A 26406-nucleotide genomic window follows, 5' to 3' on the forward strand; every position below is an offset into this window, starting at 1 on the left:
TTACCTTTCTTCCATTCTTCCACCTGCTGCTGGAGTGACCTTCCCAAATTGCAAATCTGATCACATTTACCAGCCTAAAAATCAAATGGTGACCCTCCTCCCCCAGCCACCAGCCAAGCTTCAAGATAAACTCTAAACTCCACACCAGGGCCATGAAGTTCTTGGCTCCTCACCATGGATGTGCCCCTGCCCTGCCCGCACCGACCCCACACCCCACCACAAGCCTCATCCCTCACCCCACCATCTTGGCTCCCATCTGTCCCTTGCTGGGTCCTGGCTCACTGACACCCTGTGTCCCCACGCTTTCCTGCTACCTGTCTATCTCCCCAGCTATACTGCAAGCTCCGTGATAATGTCTTTCGTCTCTGAATCAATAGCACTAACATGGTGCCTGATGCAAAGTATGTGTTCAGTAATATTTACGAAGTGAGTCACTGCACATCCCTAGCACCAAATAGTCCATGGCGGCTGCAGTCCCCTGAGCCAGTGGGCCTGCACTTGTCCGCCTCCACATGTAGGAGAGGAGACTCCACATGTGGTCTACTGGAAGTGCCTGCCTGTTGGCCTCTCTTTACTCAGACGAACGTCTCTGCTCCATCCATTAGGGGCTCTTCTTCTAGAATTGCTGTGGGTGTTGGGAGCCCCACGTCCTTCCTCGGCTAATCATTTTGTGACTGCAGCAGCCTGCATTTTTCTGCTCTGTGTATACAGAGAAGGGTTGGTGGGGGCGGTGGACCTGTGAGTTCCGAGGTCTCTTATAGAGAGGAGAGTTCCAGGCCTCTAGAAAATTTGGGTTGAAACTTGTGTCTCCACCATGGGCCAATGAGGGCGAGAAGGTGCTCCCTGGGAGGCTGCGGCAAGAGGCCTGGGCTGGCATGAAATGCACTGGCGCAGGTGGGTAGGGCACTCACGGCCACCTGCTTTGTGAGGAGAAGAAATAGTGCCTGGGCCAAGCCTGATTGGAAACTCTAGGGACAGCGGGACAGAACGAGGCAGCCTTTTGTTCCCTCCCTGTAATGCAATGCACATTCCCCACTTAAAGGCAATTTCTGCACTTGAAAAGGATTCCAGCTGGCGAAATTGAAGGTGGAGAATAAGCCCCCAGTCAAGAAGCTTCTCAGGGGCCTTTCAGTTTTCCTTGGCTTGAGAATGGGATGCATTTTTAAATGTTTGCCTCTTCATGTTTGTCAGAGCGCCAGGGGAGAAACGCTTCCTCTTACTTCCACACCTCTCTCGCTCAGCCATAGCTGGCACGGGAGCCAGCCACGTTTTCCTGTGCTACTTTGCCTTCTCATGAACCTGCCTGACTTCCTCTCTTTCTCTGCCTGCTTCCCCACCCACCCCGCAGCTCACACCCCACCCCTAGTGGGAGGAGAGAGTCCTGCTGCCCCGGGTTCACTAGGCTTAGCAGCTTTCCTTCAACAGATGCTGAAAGGGCCAACAGTTGGGCTGACACAGCTCATAGCTCACACTCCAGGAGATGCTCTCCCAACTGCCATTCATTCATTCATGCATTCATGCATTCATGCATTCACCTGTTCACTCTCTCACCTAGTCACCTAGTCAGCCAGCATGGGATCTGAGGTGCTGGTGGGGCCCGCGGGTGACTCAAAGAAAAACAACACATAGTCTTTCTCTCCTAGCTTACAAAGTGCTTGAAGCTTTGAGAGACAGGAATGAGCAACTACAGCACAAGACACAGGGAAGTCAAAACCCAGTTTAGAGGGTAGAGACATTTTAAAAGCACAGAGAAAGAAAAGATCAGCCAGGGATGTAGGTGGAGCCCAGAGGGAGGCAGTCAGGGAAGGCTTCCTAGAGGAGGTAGCATTGTGACAGGAGCAGGGTCCAAAGATGCCAAGGATGGGGAAGTGGCCAATGCCAGAATATGGATGTGGGAAGCTCTCTGGTGGGCACAGAGGCGCTGCTTCACCCCTCTTTCCAGGGCTTTGGAGTTTGCTGGGGGCAGTGGGGGGTTCCCAGGCATGTCCACTGGCAGTCACTGCTTTGGTGGCATTGCTTCAGTCACCTTGGAAGCAACGCACCATCCCCACATAGCAGTCACAAACTCGTGCCCTTCTCCATCAGGCCCAGAGGAAATACCTTCATGCTCTTCTCTGTCCTAAACACTCAGGCTCCCCGCACCCTTTTCTTGAGGGACCCATAGCACTTGCTCCTCCAGCCTCACGAGTCATGCCCTCTCTCTTAAGGGAAGCTCCAACTACCACCTTCCCTAAGAACTATATTTCCTGCCCACCGCCTTCCATTCTAGCCAGGGAAAGCTTCCCTTCCGCCAGCCCACCCCTGCCTGTGCCAGCGCCCCCTGGTGTCTCCCTTAGAGCCCTTGCCAGTGGCCCACTGGCCAGGCCCATGGGCTCTGGAGTTGGGCAGACCTGGCTTTGACCCTGGCTCTGGCACCTTTCAGCTCTGTACTTGGCCAGATTACTCACTTCCATAGGACCTGCCCTTGCATTTCCTACCTAACATCCTTTCACCCTTATCTGATAAATCACACCTTGACTCGCATTCGGGGCAACCATCCTCCTCTGCTCTCAGTCCTTGTAGATTAAGGGGAGCTGTAGAGGGTCACTGCTAGGTTCAGGGATAGGCACGAGACCAAAGCGAGAAAAATCCTGTGACTTTTAATGGATGGAAAACCCTATTTCCACTGGGGTTGACAAATTGTTCAAACACAAACCTAAGGCTGTTGGGGCCATCTTTGTCACCACAGGGAAAGACTCTATTTACAAATAAAAAACAGCACAGAAAAAAACAGTCAAGAGACAGATTCCTGGTGACACTGAGCACCTGGATCCAGCCTCGCCTGAAGTTATCCCTGGAGTTTTCAGTTTTGTGAACCAATGTTTCCCCCTCTTTTCTGGCTTACGCCGATTTGAGTTGACTTTTTGTCACATGCCACTAACAGTCTTGACGAAAGAAATACTCAAACTTGGAGACTTAAATGAAAGGCCCGAGTTGTGCCCAGGAATAAGGTGGCACTTTTGGCAACTCTCTCTGAATCTGCCTTCTCATAGGTCTGTTACATTTCCATAAACTATAGTTCCATAGTAGTAGAATACTATGTTTTTCTTCTTCCCACAGCTTCGATAAAATCTTTGTAAAATCTTCACTCTCCCTGGCTTTTTTGACCACAGCTCTGTGTCCCTCATAAATCTCTATGTTCCACATCCGTTTTCTCCCCACCCCACCCCTGGGCTGAGGCAGGATGAGTTTAACAGTACAAGACTTCAGGATGTGGCGTGGGTGATGTCGTCTTTGTGTAATGTGCTGATAACCCAGGGCGACGAAACAAATCAAACCAAAGACTTTCACAACAGGCTTCAAATCCCTGCTCTGGACACCAGGTGCTCAGAAAAGTCTACACTGCCATCTAGTGGATATCTGCAGCATCATCAGCACGCGGAAGGGAGCCCTTTGGGGAGAATTCCCCTTGGGACTGACCCTGGACTGTGAAAGCATCTGACTGACCCTCACTACATAAGGGACAAACCCCAAGACAAGTGAATGGATGGTGAAGCCGAGAGTTCTGTCCCGCAGAGTGGCATATACTCTTCTCTAAAAGACTGGGTTCCTGCCCGGCCTCTGTGGCCCTGCACCTCTCATCCCAGGAGTTAGAATCAGCAGCCTTCCTTTCTCTGCTTCTCTTGGCTGTCCACAGGTGTGCCCAGTCCAAGGGTTTCCAGGGAGGAGGGCTGACGCTGTGTGCACATGTGTGTGCGTGCAAGTGTGTGTGTGCACACATGTGCACACATTTGCACGTGTGTGCTTTATTGCTTGTCTCCCCAAAGGAAAGGGTGTTTGTCATGTTTGCAAACAAGACAACCTGGCAAAGCTTCATGATAACAGCCTCATAACTTGCGAGCCATATCACAATCTATTTGCTCTCTGATAGTGAAAAACACTTCAAAGAGTCTATTTCCCGCATCGGAGCAACTTGTGTGCTGCCGCCCTCCGGAGCTTGTTGTCCTACTGGGCTTAGCTGACTGCATGAGGCCTAACCAAGGCAGCACTGAGGGGAAGGAAGAACCCCTTGTGGCCCCTCCCTGCCACCCTGCACAGAAGGGACCAGAAGGTCAGCCTTGGTGTGCGTGCTCGGCCACATCCCGGCCATGACCCTTCCATCTCCAGGCATTTGTGACCCAAGTCCTGCCTAGATTGACACCAGCACCTCCTTCTAAAACACAGCAGAAAAGAGGCCAGTCTCCACCACTGACACTCTGGGGGCTCAGTCTGGCCCAGGAGTCAAGAAATAAAGAAGCGGAGACCAGAAGGCCAGATCAGCTCCCCCAAAACACACTCTGGCTGCTGGGGGCAGCAGACCCATTTCTCACTCCTATGACTCTTCCCCAGGCTTCCCAGACCCCCAAATGTAATAGTGCTAATCACTGCCCAGTAAAATAGTTATTTCCAATTCCTAAAATGCTTTGTTCTTCTTTTATACAACTTTGGGCAAAAGAAGAGCGTGTCTCATGTTGCGACAACAAAGCGTCAAGATGCACCGACCTCTGCCTGTTTAGGCGACTTGGGAAGCTCTGTCCTGGTAAATACCAGCTTCTCTCCAGCCCAGAAGCCATCTGAAGGCCCAGACACCCCGCACCTTGAGAGAGGACTCCTCCCATACCACGCCTTCTTCCACTTATCTGCCAACTCCAAGGCACACACCAGCTGGTCTCCACCAGGCTGAGGGTCCCAGATCTCAGAGGCAGCTAAGGAGCTCCCAGAGCAGGGGAGCAGGAAGAGGCCTGGGCAGAATGGCCTCAACCATCACCAAAGTTTCCAGTCTGCAGCCCTCCCACTGGCCCCCAGCCTTCTCCTCAAGTCCACTCTAACGAAGGCACGACATTATGGCAAAAGCCATCTGCTGCCACCAGATCCAACCCAGATGGCTCTACATGCAGCTTCAAGTCACCCAGATGAGCAAGCCTGGAGGAACATCAAGACCCCCAACTCTCCCCCCGCTTTAACACAACCCTGCTCACTCACGTCCACGGCCCCCGGGAACTTGACTATCGGCTCCATCCAGGAGGTGATCTTCTGTCTGTAGTTGTTACAATCAGGAACAACCTTGCAGCCAATGTTCCCCAACTCTGGGTAGAAAACTTCAAGGCCCCTATGAAGAGAGAGGGGAGGTTGCCCTGTGTCAGGGTTTTAGGGGAGCCTGAGGTTCCCAAGGCTTCAGTCTAGCACTACTGGGAATGTAAAGTGAAATGGGACCAAATCCTAAACCTGCCACTAACTAGTTGTGTGACCGAAGAGTTACTTGACCTCCTTGTGCCTCAGTTTCCTCATCTGTAAAACAAAGACACTAATAATTCCTCCCTCATGGAGTCAGTGTGAGGAGAAAAGTGGTGGTCAATGGTCAGAACAGAACCTGGCACGTTGTAAGTCATCAGAAAGTATAATATTAATTATCATCAGCGTTTACTTCCCTAGAAGAACAGATATCCTTAGGCAAACTTAGTATCTTTAAAGTAGGATTGAGTTTATAAAAACAATACCTATAGATTCCTTTTCAGGAACATTCTTATTACAGAAAGAAAGGCTTAGCAAGTCAGCATACCTTCCTTCAAGGGCATAGACCTTCCCTCTCCCCTAAACAATCAAGAGCTCCCCATGCCTGAAATCCCATTAGGTGAAGAACTGGCTTCTTTGGGTTAAGCATGGACCATAGCCTAGGTTCTCTTTCAAAATGCAAACATCCCTCAGGGGGTAAAACACTGGCTCACTAAGACTGTCAGTATGAATAAACCGGTTCATCTATTTGCTCCCTGAGAAGCAGGGCCGGAACAGCACCAGGGTTCTAAGAACGTGGCTTCCTGGAAGGGAAGAAAATATGATGCAGAGCAAGGCAACAGAGCCTGCAGGGCAGGGCAGGCTGGGCCGGGCCATGACTGCACCAGGGTGGCCTTAAGTGCATGCTTATATTTGAAATTCAGGAACGTAGGTAAGACTTTTCAAAGACATTTTTAAAAACTGTTTTTGCTTGCCCTTCTATTATAATTTATCTCCATGACCTAAGTCCTCTGTAGGGTTAATGTGGGGTTAAGACACCACTGAGAGAGAAGGGTTGTGGGTAGGGAGTGGGTGTTGCAGGTCCCCAGCCTTTCCTAACACCTTGCATGGGTAGGCTGCTCTACAGCCTGCCAGTAGCCACCCACAGCTGTCCACAGTGCCTTGCTGGGGGTGATGCCTAAGGGGACCCTGTGAGGATATAATTTGGAGAACAGATCTGGAGGGAGAGCTCCCTGAACCTGGGGCCTGGGAGTAGGCCAAGAGTAGCTTCCTGGTGGGGAACCCTGCATTGCCCCTCCCACCTTCCACCTCCCACCCTTCCAGTGGCTCCTGAAGTCCAGCCTTGGGCAAAAGGCCACTGAGCCCCCAGCACCTGGCAGCCCCGGACCAGGACACTTCGGTGGGCCAGCACCCCCAATGCCAGAAGTCACGTGCTCTGGTCTCAGAAAGTGGAAGCAAGATGAGTCACGGGCTTGCTGAGCAAATTTGTTTCTTCTAACTCTTTGCGCATTTACAGCAATTCTTGGTGGATGGCAAGATTTTCACAGCTTTTGGAGAAGTTTTAGGCGACCAGTTTTATCTTCCTAGCATCATCTTAAGGACCGTTTGGTTTGTTTCTGCTGCAACTCCTTGCTGCCGCAGCTAGCGAGATGCGAGGCAGAGAGGGGACCCTCCAAGGGCAGAGAGACAGACAGCAAACAGCACAGGATGGGAAAACTGAGAGGTAGGGAGGAGGTAAACTGAGGGTGGAGGGATGCCCTCATGCCCATAACACCTCTCCCCTTTTTATCAGAGTGGAATTGTTGTAAATATCAAAAGAATTAAACAAGCAAAATCAGCAAGTTGTTATTTGATGAGGTGGGCACAGAGCCACAGAGAGTGCCCTGAAGGACAGGGCACTTGCCAGGGAACCAGGGATTGGGTCTTGTCCCTGTCCCTCTCTTCATGCCCATAGGGCACTGCCAGGCCAGCGTTTGAAGGTAGCATATTGCCCCACCTAGGATGATGGGAAAGGGGCATGTGCAGGCCTCTGCCCTGCTCAGCTGCATTAGCAAAGGCTTGGAGAAGGACACAGAGACAAATTTATTTGACCTGCAGATGGCACAGAGCTGGTAACCAACAATTCTGATGATCAAATCGACTTACAAGACGACCTGGACAAACCTGAGGTGAGCTGAATCAAAAATTAAAGTTAGTGAGAAAATACACTTTAAATTTTGCATTCAAGACCAGGCACGGTGCCTCATGCCTATAATCTCAGCTCTTTGGGAGGCTGGGGTGGGAGCATCACTTGAGCCCAGGAATTTGAGACCAGCCTAGGAAACGTAGTGAGACCCTGTTTCTACCAAAAATTAAAAAACACAAACAAAAACAAAACAAAACAAACAACCATGGTAGTGCCTACCTGTGGTCCCAGCTACTTGGGAGGATCACTTGAGCCCAGGAGATAGAACCTGCAGTGAGCCATGATTGCATCACCGCACTCCAGCCTGGGTGACAGAGGAAGACCCTATCTCAAAAACAAACAACTTGCATTCAAGCCAGAAAACCTCAAAGGTGCCACCTTCCTGTGTGCCCTTGCTGCTCGTGGTTTACCTGACATGGAATTCATTCTAATTTCCATCTGGAGAGTTTGGGGATTTCCTGATCTCCTTGACAAGACTTGGAGGCACCCTAGACAGTGGAGTGAAAAGATCAGGGGCCCTGGCTACATAAGGGTAGCAATGAGCTTATGTTTCCTGTGGGAAACACCAGGAACTGCTGAGGTCCTCCTTAAGGGGCCATTATCGCGGCCCAGGCCTGCTGTACCCTGGCCCAGCTGACCTCTCCTGCTTACGGGGGCATTGACCTTGCACTGCTCAGAGCGAGAAGCCTGCCAGCCCCTCGGCTCACTCAGCAGAGCACCTAGAAAGTTAGATCCCACTTGTGAGAGGCAACCACGTTTCTCTTCCTCCTTCCACATGAAAACTTCACCCAGAACCGTTTGTTTGTTTGTTTGTTTGTTTGTTTGTTTTTTGAGACAGAATCTTGGTCTGTTGCCCAGGCTAGAGTGCAGTGGCGCAATCTCAGCTCACTGCAACCTACTACATAAGGGACTGGTGACGAAGGGCATGACTTTTACTGGGCCACCCCAATAGATCAGGGACATCACATATGTATGATTTCATTTCATGCAACCATACCTTGAGGCAGCTGTTATCACTATTCCTATCTCCAGATGAGTAACTGAGAAACTGTAGGACAATACTTATTTGCAGCTGCTACATGTTGGAATGACCTGTTGTGTACAACAGAGAACTAGTACAGTGGGCTTGGCTGCACTTTCTTCCCCACACCACACGTTTTCATGTTTTCCCTAGTGAGCTGTTTCATTCCTCCAGGCTTCAGTTTGAGCAAGGTGGTCATGTGAGTCTCTTTGTCATGGCAAGAATTAGATCACAAGGGCCGGGCGTGGTGGCTCAAGCCTGTAATCCCAGCACTCTGGGAGGCTGAGGTGAGATGATCACTCGAGCCCAGGAGTTAGAGACCAGCCTGGGCAACGTAGTGAGATCCTGTCTCTATAAAACATAGAAAAAATTAGCCAAGTGTGGTGGTACGCATCTGTAGTCCAGCTATATGGGAGGCTGAGGTGGGAGGATCGCTTGAGTCTGGGAGGTCAAGGTTGCAGTGAGCCATGATCCTGCTACTACGTTCCAGCCTGGGTGGCAGAGGGTGATGCAGTGAGACCCTGTCTCTAAAAACATGGCTTCTCAGCTGTGCCTGTATGAAGGGCTTAGTATTTCAGCTGCCCCTCAGTGAGTGCTATGGTCTGAGTGTTTGTGTCTCCTCAAAATTTATATGTTGGAATTTAATCCTCAATATGATGGTATTAACAAGCGGGACTTGGAGGAGGTGATTAAGTCACCCTTATAAAAGGCACCCTCATAAAAGAGGCTGAAGGGAGCTGCCCTTCCCCTCCACCATGTGAAGTCGCAGCAAGAAGGTGCCATCTTTGAAGCAGAGAGCAACCTTGTACCGCACACTGAATCCACTAGCACCTTGATTTTGGAGCTTCTCAGCCTCCAGAGTTGTGAGTAATACATTCCTGCTATTTAGAAGTGACCTAGTCTAAGGTATTTTGTTATAGTAGCTGAACAACTAAGACAGTGAGGATGACAAAAAGATACATGGGATATGAGGCTGCCTTGAAGAGGGGGCTCACTGTGAAAGTGTGGGTCACCCCACTTGAAAAACAGCAAGCCAGGTACGGCAGTGCATGCCTGTAATCCCAGCACTTTGGGAGGCTGAGGCAGCAGGATTGCTTGAGCCCAGGAGTTTGAGAACAGCCTGGACAACATACCAAGACTCCCAACTCTACAAAAAATAAGAAACAGCCAGGTGTGGTGGCGTGCACCTGTAGTCCCAGCTACTCGGGACGTTGAGGCAGGAGGATTGCTTGAGCCCAGGTGTTCAAGGCTGCAGTGAGCTATGATCAGGCCACTGCACTCCAGCCTAAGTGACAGACAAGACTCTGTCTCTAAAAGAAATGTATTTAAACAGAAGAGTAGCCAAGGCCCCTGAGAGAGACTGAAGGACTGGGGGATGACTGCCCAGGTTGGGGGGAGCTGGGGATGAAGGGGCAGGGCAGGGCATGGCATCTGTCACCACACACATGAATGACCACAAAGAAGATGAGAAACTAGACTAGTTTGTGCACCTCATGGATCTGCACTGGAAACGGTGGGTTGATGTTCAAGAAGAGCAGCAGGGCCTTGGGATAAGAATGTACTTTCCGAAGAACGGAGCTTTTCAGCACCAGAAAGCAGGACGCCTTGAGCAGCAGCTCCCATCCCTAGGGGAGCGCTCAGGGCTGAATGGATGGCAGCAGCAGGTGGGGTTTGTTGAGTGGATTCACCTCCTGGCTGCAGGGTTGAAGGATCATGGTTCTTTCAATTCTGCGACTGAGCCCAGGGTTGGGACTCTCGGTGGTTTTGCTGGTCTAGTCTGGGGTATCTCAGAAGCAGGGAAGGTCTGATTCCCGAGAAGCTTTACTCTTAACAACGTCTCACTGCTTGTCACAGTACATAAAATTCCTCCCTTATAGATTAATACCTTTAGGCATTGAGTCCAATCTTTAAGAGTTCCCTGGTAGACTCCAAATTCCCACGAGAGGAGTGCCTTCTCTGGGGCATCTCTTGCCAAGGTCAGAGCCTGAGCTGAGTGGGGATCTTGAGGAGGGGGTCAGCGCAGGAGGTCCTGCTGTCTCCTCAGGGGTCCGATCTGTCCTTGATGCACTTTTCATTTCCTCATTATTCATGATGATCTCTTCCAAACAGAAATCTTCAGTGACAATAAAGACAAAGCTCCTCTTTTGCGATGATGGCTTGAAATCAAAAGACATCTGCCTGGCATGCAACCTTAGGGTCATAAGTCTCTTTCTCAGACTGGGGGCCTGCTGGTGTATTCCGGGAGTCCTGAGAATGGCCCCCCTTGACTGAGTCTGGGAGCCCTGGACCCGGGGTGAAGGTCGTCAGAAGCACATAGGGAAAGAGCATGAGTGTAGAGTCAGACAAGGGGGCTAGATCTTGGCTCTGCCACTTTTAAGCTATGTAAACACCGTGGGCAGGTTTCTTAACCTCTGGGGACTCTTCATCTGCAAAATGGGGGTGCTAACACAGACCTTGTAGGTTCGTTACCGACAGTGAAAGGAGTCAAGGAGTCCAAGCACCGGCGGAGCACCTGGCACACAGAAGGTGCCCTGGGACTTCCCACGTGTGCCCCCATGCATGGGTCACCAGGGCACCAAGAGGTGATCTTGGCAGGGCAGAGCCTAGGGCATCCGGAGCCTCAGGCTGGTCACCTCTTCCTCTTCCTCCTTCCACATGAAAACTTCACCCAGAACTGTCTGTTTGTTTGTTTGTTTGTTTGTTGAGACAGAGTCTTGGTCTGTTGCCCAGGCTAGAGTGCAGTGGCGTAATCTCGGCTCACTGCAACCTCCACCTCCCAGGTTCAAGGGATTCTCCTGCCTCAGCCTCCTGAGTAGTTGGGATTACAGGTGTGCGCCACCATGCCTGGCTATTTTTTTTTTATTTTAGTAGAGATGGGGTTTCACTGTGTAGGTCAGGCTGGTCTCAAACTCCTGACCTCGTGATCCACCTGCCTCAGTCTCCCAAAGTGCTGGGATTACAGGCGTGAGCCACCATGCCCGGCCTACATCCAGAACCATTTAACAAGATTTTCCAAAATATACTGACATGAGCAAAGTTTGGTACTTTTTTTTTTTTTTTTTTTTTTTTTTTTTTTTTTTTTTTGAGGCAGGGTCTGGCTCTGTTGCTCAGGCTGGAATGCAGTGGTGCAATCATGGCTCAGACCAGCCTTGACCTCCTGGGTTTAACCGATTCTCCCACCTCAACCTCTTGAGTAGCTGGCACTACAGGTGTGCATCACCATGCTTGGCTAGTTTTTAAACTGTTTTGTAGAGACAGAGTCTCTCTATGTTGCCCAGGCTGGTCTCAAACTCCCGGGCTCAAATGATCCTCCACCTTGGCCTCCCAAAGTGCTGGGATTACACATGTAAGCCACTTCATCCAACCAAAATGTTACTTTTTAAGAAGGATTCAACTACATAACTTTAAGAGAAAACATGTATTTATGATTCTAAAAGTAATGTTTGTCAAAAATGTTTTAAATAAAATAAAAAAGAAAAACATTTTCATGAACAGTAATGTTTGTGAAAATTCAAAGGTACAGAAGAGAGTAAGCAGTCAAGTTCTTTTTCTTCCTCTCTCATTTCTCACACATGGGCTCAGCCGGGTGTCCCCCTCCTCAGTCACCAAACTGGCAGGGAGGTTTGGCATCAATTTGGCCTGGGGAGTCCTCAGGATGACCCACAAGTCCAGACAAATGAAGGCTTGCTTTTCTAACCGGCAGAGTTGGTGAGGAGAGAGCCAAATGCCAGGCCTTCCAGCTTACCCAAAGTAGAAGCAGCTTGTGCCCTTGGAAGGGAGGAAGCCAGCCTGTCCCATCCAGTGCCATGATTCCTAAAGGGCCCCTGCACAAACGCTCCTGGGTCCCATCATTGAAAAAAAACCTCTCACACAGGAAGGGTCTAATCATACACCTTCTTTCATTAAAGTGCCTCTTTGTTGGGGTTCTGGGGAGAGTGGGCATTCAGGCTGTAGGGAGGGATGGTCTCTCTCTGGGTATCTCTCTGAGGGTCTCAGCCTCCTGCCCCTGCAAAGACCCCCCAGGTTTGGAGGGCCCAAGCAGAGCCGACCACATGAACAGCCCTCCTGGTCCTGGGAGAGGTGCATTCTGAAAGGCAGGAAGGAGTCTGTTTCTAAGTCCCTTTCTCAGCGCCATCCTCCATCAAGGTAGTCTCTAGACCTGACATGTGTTCTGTCTTCCCCATAAAATCAGGCTCAGGAGATGGTGCTCCTTGGTTCTGGAAATACCCCTCCCTGCGATTTACCTACCCAGTAGCCTCTGTGCCTCCCGCCTCCAAGCCTGCCCTGACTTACTGGCAAAAGAGGGCGTCCTCGTCCAAGAGGGCCTCATGGGCACACAGGCTGTTCTCGTCCTCGTCTCCAGTGACCACCATCATGAGACCCAGTAACAGTGCTGCTGTGACCAGCCTCATGGTCCAACCCATGGGCACCTGGAACAGAAAGAACTTTAGAGCGGCTGGATCCCCTGGCAGGGGGCTTCCTGCCCACTACCTGTGCCCCTCACCCCAGGGCCCTACTTGGCAGGATAGAGACCTCTGGTTAAGCACAGGGAGGAGGGCAGGCAGCTTCCAGGGCTCCGCAGCTAATCCAGTCCACCACCCGGACACAAGTACTTCGGGAGGACCTGGGCCTCCTCCAAGTTGGACTCAATGTACATTCCTGGGAGAGGCCCCTCCCCTGGCAGGACACAGCTTTGTTGTCACTCTTGTCCTGGCTGCCAGGGCAGAGAGCAGGCTGCAAAGTAGAAGTGCTTATATAAGCTTCTCGGTGCAGCTCCTTGTCCAGTCCCTGCTCTTGGCCCAGGGATGGTCAGCTGGCCAAAGGCCAGCCTGCTCCTTGGCTGTAAGGCAAGCCTTGGGAAGCTGGTGACCTCAGGCTCAGGGCTAGGAGTTGGGCTGTGCCCCTCGGACCGGCTCTGACTCTCCTGGCCCCCATTCTTCCACCACCTATCTCCACAGCCTGTGGGCTTCCCCAAGGTGGAGGTGGTTGGACACAGTGACCTTGTGTAGGAGGGACTGCTGCAGGGGGTGGGGGCAGGCGCACCCAAGCCCGAGGCCAGCTCCTAAGGGCCAGCTGAAGACAGAAGGGTGCGTCTGGGTGCACCTTGCAGCTGTGCTGAACTCAGCACTCTCCCAAAATAATCGTCTCTAGAGAAGGAGGTCTGGGGAGCTGCTTGGGGCTCAGAAAGGGGTGGCCTGCCCCAGCGCTGCACTGGGAGGAAGGGGAGCCGGGGACTGTCGCCTGCATTCCCCTGGGGAACAGTCCTGCCACCAGGTGCATGTGGGCCTCTGGTTAGAGCCTGAGTGGGCAGGGAGAAGAATAAAGGCAGCTTGCCACAGCCTTTCTAATAGCTCTGCTCTCTGCCTCTCAGAGGCGGGGGTGGGAGAGACGTGCCAGCAACTCAGGACGCCTGGCTTCTGCTCTGAGATCTCTCTGGATGCTGGGGAGGCCACTGTGTCTCCCTAGAACACACCACTTTTCCTTTTCACAAACAAGTAAAATAATTCCTGTCACCGCGGTGCCTTGCTAAGGAATATGAGATCATCACTGTAAAGTACACGCAGCTAGACCTTTAGAGAAACTACTTTCAGCATAGTCTGCTTTCTGGCTCAATTCCTGCCTCCAGGATCCCAACCTGTAGCAAAAAGCCCCACTTTGGGGCTACATATTAAACACATTTCTCAATCATTAGGCTCTCTGAAGTACAACCAGGACTCCCCCTGCCCCCAACCAGAAAACGTATTCCCAAGATCTCCCCTGCTGGACAGAGTCTAATAGTAGCCTCCTCACAAGACCATTGTGAGAATGAAATCAACCAGGTTAAGCCCTCAGTAAGGTGCCTGGCACAAAGTAAATGCTCAATAATTTATGAATAGTCTAAGTATTCTCTCATGGACCCATCCATTCATTCATTCCTTTGCAACCCACTTCACTCATAGGCATTAAGCACCTCCCACGTGCCTGCCCCATGTTGGGCCCTGGGGTATAGGTTGAGCATGGCCTTGTCTGCATGCAGCTCACAGGACAGCCACAGCCAAGGAGATGCTGCCAGAAGGGCTGCCCAAGACCAAGAAACTCATCTTCCGAATGGCATCCACTAGAGAAGCCTCAACTTTTCTAGGTGTCAACTCTTTTAGCACAGTGATGGCGGCCTGGAGGAAGGGAGAGCCCACAGTGCAGGTAGCTGCTGTTGAGCCCACTTCCAGTGGCGATTCTTCCTTACTCCATGTGCCAGGCACTTTTATCTCCGAATCCTCATGCCAATCCTTGGAAGTAGGCACTATTATCACCCCATCTTATGGAGGAGGAGACGGCACAGCGACATTAGTTAAAACCTGATCTTGGTCACCAGGAAGTGGCAGACCTGGAATTTGAACCCCAGGCTCTGGTTGAACCTGTGGAAACTGGGTTGAGTCCGTTGAGTCCATGCTTTGTTTTGAGACAGGGTCTCACTCTCATCGCCCAGGCTGGAGTGCAATGGGGTGATGCTGGCTCCTGCAACCTCTGCCTTCTGGGCTTCAAGGGATTCTCCTGCCACAGCCTCTCAAGTAGCTGGGAGTACACGCACACCACGGCTTTGGCTAATTTTTGTATTTTTTGTAGAGACAGGGTCTTGCATTATTGCCCAGGCTGGTCTCAAACTCCTGGGCTCAAGTGATCCACCTGTGTGCTCCCAAAGTGCTGGGATTACAGGCGTGAGCCACCGCACCCAGCCCAGAGTCCATGCTGTTAACCACCTGGCTCCATTGCACTCTGTAGCTGCTCAATTGCCTCTCACTCACTCCCTCTACATTCCCTTTACTCTTGGGAGAAGGGCCCAGAGTCCTTCACGTGGACCACAATGCCCTGCGAGATCAGGCTTTTCCTGTCTCTCTAGCTGACTTCCTCCTCCTCTCACGTGTTACCTCTGGCGGGTTCCTCAAGCTCCTTTCTATGCCAGGGCTGTGACAGGCACTGACCCTGTTTCCCACCTTCATTAGGGGGGTAGCTGAAATGTCGTTTCCTAAGAGAAACTTGCTCTGACTGCTAGGATCCATCAGATTCCTGTTATAAACAATTAGAGCACCTTACTGCTTTCTTCATTATTCTTATATAGTTACAATAAATTATTTTATGGTTATGTGCTTAGTGATAGTATCTCCCTCACCCGCCCAGCCTATAAGCTTCTGGGAGGCAGCACGGAGACTGTCCAGCATTCTGAGCACCTTACGTGGAGTATACAGAGGCTTAATAAAATTCTTGTTTAAGTGCATGACACACGCCACTTCCGTTTCTCATCATCCTCATTTTCACTTAACAGGTCTTAACTCTGTAAAAACATCAGTAGGAAACTAATCACTCTGTTTGGCCTAGCCCTGGATGCCTTTTGCTTATTTATCTAACCTTCTCTGGCTTGTTTTTGTGCAGAGAGATCTGGCAGAATGCAGTGGTTCTCGGGATTTTCAAACCTGATCTTTCTCTTGGGGATTTTCAGGACTTTGATTCATACTTGAAACCTAAGATCTGAAAGCCGTATTCAAGCTCGCGGAGTGACAATTCTCCCTTCCCATCACCACCCCGGCTCCTGGAAAGTCCCATTGCTAGATTTCTTGGTGCCCACCCTTGAAGTCTCCCTCCCTTCCTTCAGTTACCTGGGCTGGGACGACCTCCAGACACCACCATTCAAGCCAAACCTGTGGCTTCCTGAGACACATTGGTCCCTCCAGCTACTGGGATCTGTTGGACCACTGCTGCTGAAACTCTCCACTCCCTTCTTATCCCTCCGGGCCTCCTGTGCCTGACACCCTCCAATCACTGCCCAGGCCTCACTTCATTTCTCTACCCAGACACAGACTCTTGTTCTTTCTCTCTCTCCTAAACCTTTCCACGTAGGCCCTCTGGAATCTCTGAACTGTAGTGAACAAATTCCCCTGAATTCTTTTCATTGATTCCTAATTAAAAATTAATTGAGATAGAATTCACACATAAAATTCACCCTTTTAATATGTATAATCCAGTGGGTTTTCGTATGTGCACAAGCTTGTGCAACCGTCACCACTACCAAAGTACAGAGCACTTTCATCAACCTAAGAGAAGTCCTGTACTTATTAGCAGTAACACCCCATTCCTCCCTACCCCCAGCCCCTGACAACCCTAATCTATTTTCCGTCTCTGTGAATTTGCCTATTTTGGATGCCTCTACCAACATTTTCCCTTCCCTCTTTTCCAGCCTCCCTTCCCATGGCCACTTTCTTGGACATTTTCATCACTACAAATTGCTCCATCCCTAAAATATTAAATTCAAGCAGCTTTTTTTTTTTTTTTTTTTTGAGAGGGAGTCTTGCTCTGTCGCCCAGGCTGGAATGCAGTGGCATGATCTCAGCTCACTGCAGCCTCCGCCTCCTAGGTTCAAGTGATTCTCCTGCCTCAGCCTTCCAAGTAGCTGGGATTACAGGCACGCACCACTATGCCCAGCTAATTTCAAGCAGCTCTTCTGATCACCATCTCTTCTCCTTCCTCTACCCTCTTGTTACTTCTCTGCACTTAGTCTTTCATTTGATTCTAAACTCTGGTCCCTTGACCACTCTCCTTTTTCCTTACCTATTCTGACTACCTTCCCCTCTGGTACCTGGGTCTTGCAAACCTTTGTACTATTCACTTGCTAACATCTTCAATTTCTTCCCCCTTATCTTCGCATTGCAGCTGTTGGATGCAACTTCAAATTTGGAACAGTCCAATGATCTGGCTACTCCGTCATGCAATCCTGCTCCCACTCTACTCTCAGTATCCTGTGCCTTCTACAGAGCCCAGGGTGGGGCCCAGGAGCCATGGGGGAAAACACTGTGCTAAGTGAAAGCAGCCAGTCGCAAAAGAGGACATATTGTAGATTCCATTTATATGAAATGTCCAGAATAGGCAAATATATAGGGACAGAAAGTAGACTAGTGGTTGCTAAGGCTGGAGGTGGAGGTAGGGTAAGACGTGAATGAGAAGTATGGGGATGATAGCTAAAGGGTATGAGGTTTCTTTTAAAGGTGATGAAAATGTTCTGAAATTGACTATGTGATGGTTGCACATATCTATACATATACTAAAAACCACTGAATTATACACTTCAAAATTTATGAATTATGAGATATGTGAAGCATATAGTAATAGAGCTGTTTTAAAAAATCATCTTGGGGATGTCAGCAAAATGGATGATTAGGAAGCTCCAAGCTCTTGTTCCCTCATGGAAAGCTAAACACACATACACACACACACCCAGAGAGACAGAGAGAGAAGTGGATGAACTAACTTTATAGAAGCTCTGGAAAATAGCCAAAGGTTAGAGCAGCCAAGTAAATGCCTAATCAAGGAAAGCCTCCTTAACCACACCCTGGGTGAGAGAAGGAGACCCCCTCTCAAAAAAATTTTTAAAAGCCTCCTTCAAAATAATAGGAATTTTTCCAGACACGGTGACTCATGCCTGTAACCCCAGTACTTTGGGAGGCTGAGGTGGGCAGATCATCTGAGGTCAGGAGTACAAGACCAGCCTGTCCAACATGGTGAAACCCCATCTCTACTAAAAATACAAAAATTAGGCAGGCATGGTGACAGGCACCTGTAATCCCAGCTATTTGTGAGGCTAAGGCAGAAAATCGCTTGAACCCAGGAGGTGGAGATTGCAGTGAGCCAAGATCATACTACTGCACTCTAGCCTGGGCAACAGAACGAGACTCCATCTCCAAAAAAAAAAAAAAAAGTTGGAAATTTCATTTTCTTTCTACCTTGTTCCACCTCCACTGCCAGCAGTATTGGTCTGGAGGAGATAGTAGTTCAAGCCCCAGCTCTCCCTTAAACTCAAAGAAGCAGAGCCAGACCCATCATGTGCAATGCTCTAATCTGTCTGGGGTCTGCCTACAGGACTAGTCTCTGCTTTGCCTAACGGAAAAGGGCAGCATTGCTTATGAAAACAGCAGAGTGACTACAGACCTTCAGACACTGAAGACAAAGATTACAGATTGAGACATACAATAGACCATCTAAGGCCCCAAGAAGCTCAAGGAATTTCAAGTAAAATAAACTCAAAGAGACCTACGCCGAGACATATTAGAATCAAACTGTTGGAAGCCAAAGACAAAGAGAGAATTTTGAAAGCAATAAGAGAGAAGACTCACCATGCATAGGGATCCTCAATAAAATTATCAGCCAATCTATCAGCAGAAACTTTGAAGCCCAGGGGGCATTGAGATGATATAAAGTACTGAAAGAAGAAAAGTTGTCAATTAAGAATTCTATGTCCAGCAAAAGTATCTTCCAAAATATTAGTAAGAGAGAAATTAAGAAAGTCCCAGATAAACAAAAGCTTAGGGAGTTGATTACCACCAGCACTGCCCTGCAAGAAATGCTGAAAGTAGACCTTCAGGTTGAAATGAAAAGATGACAGTAAGTTGAAACTAGGTGAAGAAATATGTCGAGACCTTTGTTTAAGGTAAACAAACACACAGACAAATTAAAAAGCCAGTATTATTGTAATTTTGGTTTGTCATTCTACTTTTAAATACAGGATGTCTTAGTCCATTTAGTGTTGTTATAAATGAATACCTGAGGCTGGATAATTGATAAAGAGGTTTATTTGGCTCATAATTCTGCTGGCCAGAAGACTGGGCATCTGGTGAAAGCCTCAGCCTTTTCCCACTCATTTTAGAAGGGAAAGGGAAGCTGGAGTGTGCAGAAATTACACAGTGAAATAGAAAGCAGGAATGAGAAATGGGAGGTGACAGGCTCTTTTTAACAACCAGTTCTCATGGAACTAATAAAGTGAGAATGCACTCCCCTGGAAATGCATTCTATTCATGAAAGGTCTGCCCCCAAGACGCAAACACCACCCATTGGGCCCCACCTCCAACACTGGGGATCAAATTTCAACATGAGATTTGCAGGGCACAAATATCTAAACTATAGCACAGGATTTAAAGACAACGAATAAAATAATTATAAATCTATGTTAGTGGGTATATAACAACGTAAACTGTAACATTGGTAACAAAATGGGGGGCACGGAGCTGTATAAGTAAAATATTTGTATGCAGTTGAAGTTAAGTTAGTATCAATTCAAATTAGATCATTATAACTTTAGGATGTTGGATGTAATTCCCATGGTAACCACAAAATGTATTTATAGAATATACACAAAAGGAAATGAGAAGTGAATAAAACATGTCACTACAAAAAAATCAACTAAATGTAAAGAAAGGTAGAAATGGAGGAAATGAGGAACACAGAAAGCTGAAACCAGCCAGATGCAGTGGCACATGCCTGTAGTTCCAGCTGCTTGGGAGGCTGATGTGAGAGGATCACTTGAGCCTAGGAGTTTGAGGCCAGCCTGGGCCACATAGTGAGACCCCATCTCTTAAGAATGCAAGCAAGCAAGCAAGCAAGAAGAGCTAAAACACACAGAAAACAAATAACAAAATGGCAAAATAAGTCATTGAGTCATTGTTTGTCAGTAAATGGATTTAAATTTAAGTTTAATTGGTTTCAATGCCTCAGTCAAAAGTTATAAACCAGCAGATTAGATTTTTAAAAAATGATTCAATTATATACTGTCCACAATAGACTTGCTTTAGCTCTAAGGACACAAATAGATTGAAAGAGAAAGGATTTAAAAAGATATCCTATGTACACAGTAACGAAAAGAGAACAGGGATGGCTATATTAATATCAGACAAAACGGATTTTAAAGTCTAGTTCTACAAGAGACAAAGAAGGGCATTGTATATTGATAAGAATCAATTCACCAAGAAGATATAACAGTTATAAACCTATATGCACCAAACATCAGGGATCCAAAACATATAAGCATACAAGAGTAGAATTGAAGGGAAAAATAGGTAGCTTAACAAAGCAATTGGAGACTTCAGTACTCCACTTTTAATAGTGAATAGAACAACTAGGCAGAAGACCAATTAGAGAAATAGGAGACTGGCTGGGCATGGTGGCTCACACCTCTCATCCCAGCACTTTGGGAGGCCAAGATGGGTGGATCACTTGAGGTCAGGAGTTCAAGAACAGCCTGGCCAACATGGAGGAACTATGTCTCTACTAAAAATACAAAAATTAGCTGGGCATGGTGGCAGGCACCTGTAGTCCCATCCCAGCTACTTGGGAGGCTGAGGCAGGAGAATTGCTTGAACCTGGGAGGCGGAGGTTGCAGTGAGTGGAGATCACTCCACTGCAGTCCAGCCTGGGCGGCAGAGTGAGACTGTCTCAAAAACAAAAAACACAATACATCCCTAAGCCAAAAATTTGAATTCTGAAATGCTTCAAAATTCAAAACTTTGAAGGCCTATGGAATACCACAAGTGAAAAATCCTACACCTGACCTCATGTGATGGGTCACAGTCAAAACTTTGTTTTATGCACAACATTATTCACAATATTGTATAAAATTATCTTTAGGCTGTGTATAAGCTGTATATAAACATAAATAAATTTCATGTTTAGACTTAGGTCCCATCTCCAAAATATCTCATATATGCAAATATTCTAAAATCTGAAAAATTTGAAATTTGAAATACTTCTTGTCCCAAGTGTTTTCGATAAGGGAAACTCAACTGGTATACCAAGATGTATGGGATGCAGTGAAAGCTGTATATGCTGTAAAATAGCTATAAAAGCTTACACTGAGAAGTTGTAAATGCTTATATTAAAAAAGAAGGAGGATCTCAAATCAACAACCTAAATTTACACCTTAACAAGCTAGGAAAAAAAAAAAAAAAAAAGAACAAGATAACCCAAAGCTAGCAGAAAGAAATACTAAAGATTGCAAAAGACATAAAATAGAGAACAGAAAACAGAAAATCAACAAAATCAAAAGTTGTTTCTTTGAAAAACATCAGTAAAATTGACCCTTTCAGCCAGATTAATTAAAAAACAGAGAAGACTCAAATTACTAAAATGAGAAATGAAGGTGAGGAGATTACTCTAAAATTTATAAAAATAAAAATATAAATAAAATTTTACAGAAATAAAAAGGGTGATAAGAGATTAATATAAACAATGGGTAAGGTTGTTGGTTATGTAATAAATTTGATAACCCAGCTGAAATGGACAAATTCCTGGAAACATAAAACCTACCAAGACTGAATCATAAAGAGACGGAAAGCCTGAATAGATCCACAACGAGTAAGAAGATTGAAGCAGTAATCAAAAATGCCCCAGTGAAGAAAAGTTCTGAACCAAATAGTTTTACTGGTGATTTCTACCAAACATTTAAAGAAGAATGAACACTCATCCTTCTCAAACTCTTCCAAAACATTGGACAGAATATTCCCTGAGTCACTCTGTGAAGCCAGCATTACTATGATACCAAAGCCAACTTTCTAACCAAAGTTAGAAAAGAAAACCACAAAGCAATATCCCTTAGCAACTCTGATGCAAAAGTCCCCAACAAAATATTAGCATAGATAATTCAACAGTACAGTGATAGGATTATACAACATAACCAAGTGAGATTTATTTCTGGAATGCAAGCATGATTCAACATGTAAACACCAATCAACATAATAACACCACATTAATAGAATGAAGGAAAAATACTACATGGTCATCTCAATTGATGCAAAAAAAGCATTTGGCAAAACTCAACACACTTCCATGGTAAAAACAAACTAGGAAGGGAAAGAAGCTTCCTCAATATGATAAAGGCCATATACAAAAAGCCCACAGATAACAACATACTCAATGGTGACAGACTTCAAGTTTTCCTCTAAGATCAGGAACAAAACAAGGATGCATGCATTTGCCACTCTTATTCAACATAAATAGAAAGTTCTAGCCAGAGCAATTATGCAAGAAAAAGAAATAAAAGTCATCCAAATTAGAAAGGAAGAAGTACAATGATCTGTTTGCAGATGACAATCTTATATATAGAAAACCCTAATTTTTTAAAAAAGAAAAACTGTTAGAACTAATAAGCAAATTCAGTAAAGTAGTAATTTACAAAATCAACAAACAAAAATCAAATGCATTTCTTTGCTCTAAAAACGAAGAATTCAAATAGGAAATTAGGAAAACAACTCTATTTATGATTACATAAAGCAGAATAAACTAGGAATAAACTTAACCAAGGAGGTGAAAGACTTGCACACTGAAACTACAAAATTTTGCTAAAATAAATTAAAGAAGAGATAAACAAATGTAAAGACATTCAATGCTCATGGAGTGGAAGACTTAATATTGTTAAAATGACAAAGTTACTCAAAGTGACCTATAGATTAATTGCAACTCCTATCAAAATGCCAATTTTTTTTTTTTACAGAAATAGAAAAACCCATCCTAAAATTTACATATACTCTCATGGGACCCCAAATAGTCAAAACAATCTTGAAAAGAAAACATAGTTGAAGGACTCATACTTTCTGATTACAAAACTTACTACAAAGCTACAGTAATCCAAATAGTTTGGTACTGGCATAAAGACAGATAAATAGGCCAGCAGAATAGACTAGAGAGCCCAGAAATAAACCCTCATATGTTTGTATGTGTGTATATGTGTATGTATGTATGTGTGTGTGTGTGTGTGTGTGTTCAAATGATTTTCAGCAAGGGTGCTGAAAATGATTCTGGGACAAGTGGATAGCCACATGCAAAAGAATGAAGTTGGATCCTTGCTTTACACCAGATATAAAAATTAACTCAAAATGGATCAAAGATCTAAATATAAGAGCTGAAACCACAAAACTCTTAGAATAAAACACAGGGGAAAAGCTTCATGACATTGGATTTGGCATTGATTTACATAGGACACCAAAAGCAGAGGCAGCAAAAGTAGACTGACAAATTGAATTCCATGAAAATGGAAAACTTTTGGGCATCAAAGGACACTATCAAGACAGTGAAGAGACAACCTGCAGAATGAGAGAAAAAAAATCCCAGGAACTAGTGTTCTCTAGAACCCCCTTCAGCAACACTGGCCACTCCATCCTCTTCACTGTGTAGACCTCTTGTTCAGCCTGTGTGGACTACTCTTTGTCTTCCCAATCAGCTATGCTCTCTCCCACCTCTAGGCCTTTTTGCACAAACCATTCTGTCTATAATGGACACCTTTGTCTCCTGCCCCATGACCCACCTGGCTTACTTTTGCTCACCTTCATGTGCTATTTAAACATCACTTCCTTTAGGGTACCTTCCTGGGTATCTTGTCATATCTGCAGACAGCATCTGCAGTACTTCCACCAGGATAGTATAATAGTAGCTGGCCATTTTTGTTTATTTACTTGTATTTCTCTGTCACTAGGCTGTTACCTTCATGGAGGAGGGACCCCATGTAGCCTATGAATTGCTGTGTCTGCCACCAGCACAGCGCCTGGGACCAGCAGGTGCTCCATTACCCCTCCGGGGTTGGGAAAGGGAGAAAATCAGAGAGGGAGGGGTGGATATTGAATTCCTAAAGGTCACGCTTCCCCGGCATTATAGATGTGGGTCTCACTGAAGCTCCAGGAGCAGAGCTGCTCCTCCCACCTCCCATTCATTGATTTCTGCCTTCTGCTCTAGTTTTCTGTGCACATATTTCATCCTGTGAGGGCCCCATTTGTCTCTGCAATCCCCACAGCACTATGAACATAGCAGATGCTTAATAAATCGTTACATAAATAAGCACGCACATATAAAAACCGTATGTTGTAAAGGAACTATTCTGACCTTTGGTTGTCCTACTTAAAGACAGAGAAAGAATTCCAAAGTCACCCAACATGCACTTGGGCCATCTTTTGTTACCAACTCTTTGTTGCTTTTTAATGTACCTTTCATTTCAGATGACCAATTTGAAAATTGTCTTGAAATGTAAAAGTATAAAAATATAATTTCTTTTTTTTCTTGGGGAGCAGGGCTTACTTCTAAATGAACAATAAGAATTACATCAAACTTCCCATCAGAAACCAGGAAAGCAAGAAGAGAATGGAGTGAAATATTAACAAAGTGTTAAAACTTCCATCAACCTAGAATCTGTATCCAGTGGAATTTTTCTTCAAAGGTGGAGAGGATATGAAGATAAAGAAAAACAGAGAAGATTTTGCCGGTACACCTGCCTTGCATGAAATGTTGAAAGAAGCCCTTCAATGAAAAGGAAAATGAAACCTTGGCTCTACACAAAGAATGGAAGAACATCGAAGATGGACTAAATGGAGGTAAAGGAAAATATTTTGGTTTTATTATTCTTAATTGGCCTTATAGATAACTGTTTGTTTAAAATAGTTAAGAACAAGAATGTCTCAAGCAATTATGGCTTATTGTTAAGTGCATGAATGCTAGCAATGTCTAAGAAATGGGAGGAAGGAATGGGGAATGCTCTGTTACAGGGTATCTGCACTTGCTGTTGTTTTAAGAGATGTTTGCTTTCCTTCTATCAAGCAGAAGACAGAGGAATTCGTGGTGGCAATGATGGGGCTGGCAAAGAGAGCTGGATTTTCCCAACGATTGTATTCCCCAGGAGTCAGGAGTCTGTGAGATAAACCCAGCTCTGACCCCTTCCCTCACCCCTCCATTTATCCAAAGGTCCTGCTAGACCTCGGGCCAGAGGCTGGGGGCCAGGACTTTTCCACTTGAGGGACACAAGTTCTTCTTTTAGGTAGCCCCAGCTTGTTGGTCTCAGCAACCGACGGTTGACTTAATAAGCCCATTTCATTAATAGATGCACATTGCATGTATTAATAAATCACTTCACCCATGGAATGGCAGGCTCCAAAGGGGCTATGAAATGGTGGTGCCTCACGCAATCACCCTTGAAAAGTTGAACGTTTTGTCCATCTGGTGGAGATGAGAACTGAACTCAGAGCCTACTGAAGCTATGTATTTACCTTGCCTCTCTTTGCAGGGACAGAGTCAATCTCCGGTCCCCCCTACATTTCTCAGGATAGGAGGAAATGGGGATCCTTCTTCCTATATCATGGAAGGGGGAATGAGGACCTCACAGAGGAAAGAAACTCACTAAATCTGTCAGAAGTAGGGCCTGCCTGAAATCAGTGAGGCTCATCGCAGCCCAAAATTCAGGCAGTGAGAAATTCACCAAAGCGGCCTTTCTGAGGAGAATTAGAGAAATGTTTGAGGCTCACAGACAGGCACCTAGAAACACCATGAAGAAAGTCACAAATAATGCCTCAAATGATGTGCTCAAATCACACTAGAGTGAAAAAATTGGAAACACCACCTTTACCACGAATTTCTTTTTTTTTTTTTTTGAGACAGAGTCTTGCTCTGTCGCCCAGGCTGGAGTGCAGCAGCACGATCTTGGCTCACGGCAAGCTCCACCTCCCAGGTTCATGCCATTCTCCTGCCTCAGTCTCCCAAGTAGCTGGGACTGCAAGTGACCGCCGCCACGCCTGGCTAATTTTTTTGTATTTTCAGTAGAGACGGGGTTTCACCGTGTTAGCCAGGATGGTCTCGATCTCCTGACCTGGTGATCTGCCTGCCTCGGCCTCCCAAAGTGCTGGGATTACAGGCATGAGCCACCGTGCCCAGCCTTTACCACGAATTTCTAACAGCTCCCTAGGCCAAGGTGTTTTCTCTCTCCTCTGTCTCCTCTCTCTCAAAGCAAATTCCTACCTCACACAAACAGGGGAGAAAAGCCCTTGTCACTTGCCCAGAACAGTGTGGGAGCTGCTGGGTGCTGGCTGCAGGAAGGTACATACCTTGACAGGTTTCTGGCCTGGAGAACGTGGGGAGAAAGTTCCCTCCAGGGTGACCCTCAGTTTGAGCCCTTAAGGTAATCAGAGCCAGCGGATGTTGAGAGTTTGAGAGGTTCAGGAAGGTTCCTGGAGCCACAGGAGAGGAGGGAGCCGTTGGCGGTTAGGGAGACAGTTGGAGAAGGTTCCAGGGGAGTTCCAGGGAGGAGCCGATATGTAGGACAGGAGAGAATAGGAAAAGAAGAATGGGTGGGTTTGCCAGCATTCCTCCTTCCAAGGATTCTAAGGAAAAAGAGTGGAAACTGCAAAGACAATTCTCTTACCGTTTCTCCTTTCAAGATGCACAGAGGCAGAACGGACGCTAGAGATGCAGAAAAAGAAGGCCGCAGAGACAGGTGCAGAAGGTTGGAGGGAGGAACCACTGAGACCAGTGTCCAGGGAAAGATGTCCAACGTTTGACCACGGAGAGCACCAGGCCCTCAGCCACAGACAGGAGAGACTGGGATTGACAATTATCTTCAGAG

General features: G+C 46.9%; 1 protein-coding gene across 4 annotated transcripts in view; it reads right to left on the minus strand.

Moving 5' to 3' along the window:
* The window catches only part of PEBP4 (phosphatidylethanolamine binding protein 4), a 289209-nt gene that overhangs the window by 205701 nt on the left and 57102 nt on the right, over positions 1-26406 (minus strand). For 3 of the 4 annotated variants that reach the window (XM_030816974.1, XM_030816976.1, XM_030816975.1), the window contains 2 exons: positions 12531-12667; positions 5002-5128 (listed from right to left, as the gene is read on the minus strand). In XM_030816974.1, coding sequence (XP_030672834.1) covers positions 5002-5128; positions 12531-12661 — 258 coding nt within the window. In that variant the 5' untranslated portion in view covers positions 12662-12667. Of the gene's footprint in view, positions 1-5001; positions 5129-12530; positions 12668-12770; positions 12862-26406 lie in introns of those variants that run through there. The other variant, XM_030816977.1, reaches the window with a different exon arrangement.

This window comes from Nomascus leucogenys, chromosome 8 (assembly GCF_006542625.1).
Source record: "Nomascus leucogenys isolate Asia chromosome 8, Asia_NLE_v1, whole genome shotgun sequence".
NCBI classification, from domain to species: Eukaryota; Metazoa; Chordata; class Mammalia; order Primates; family Hylobatidae; genus Nomascus; species Nomascus leucogenys.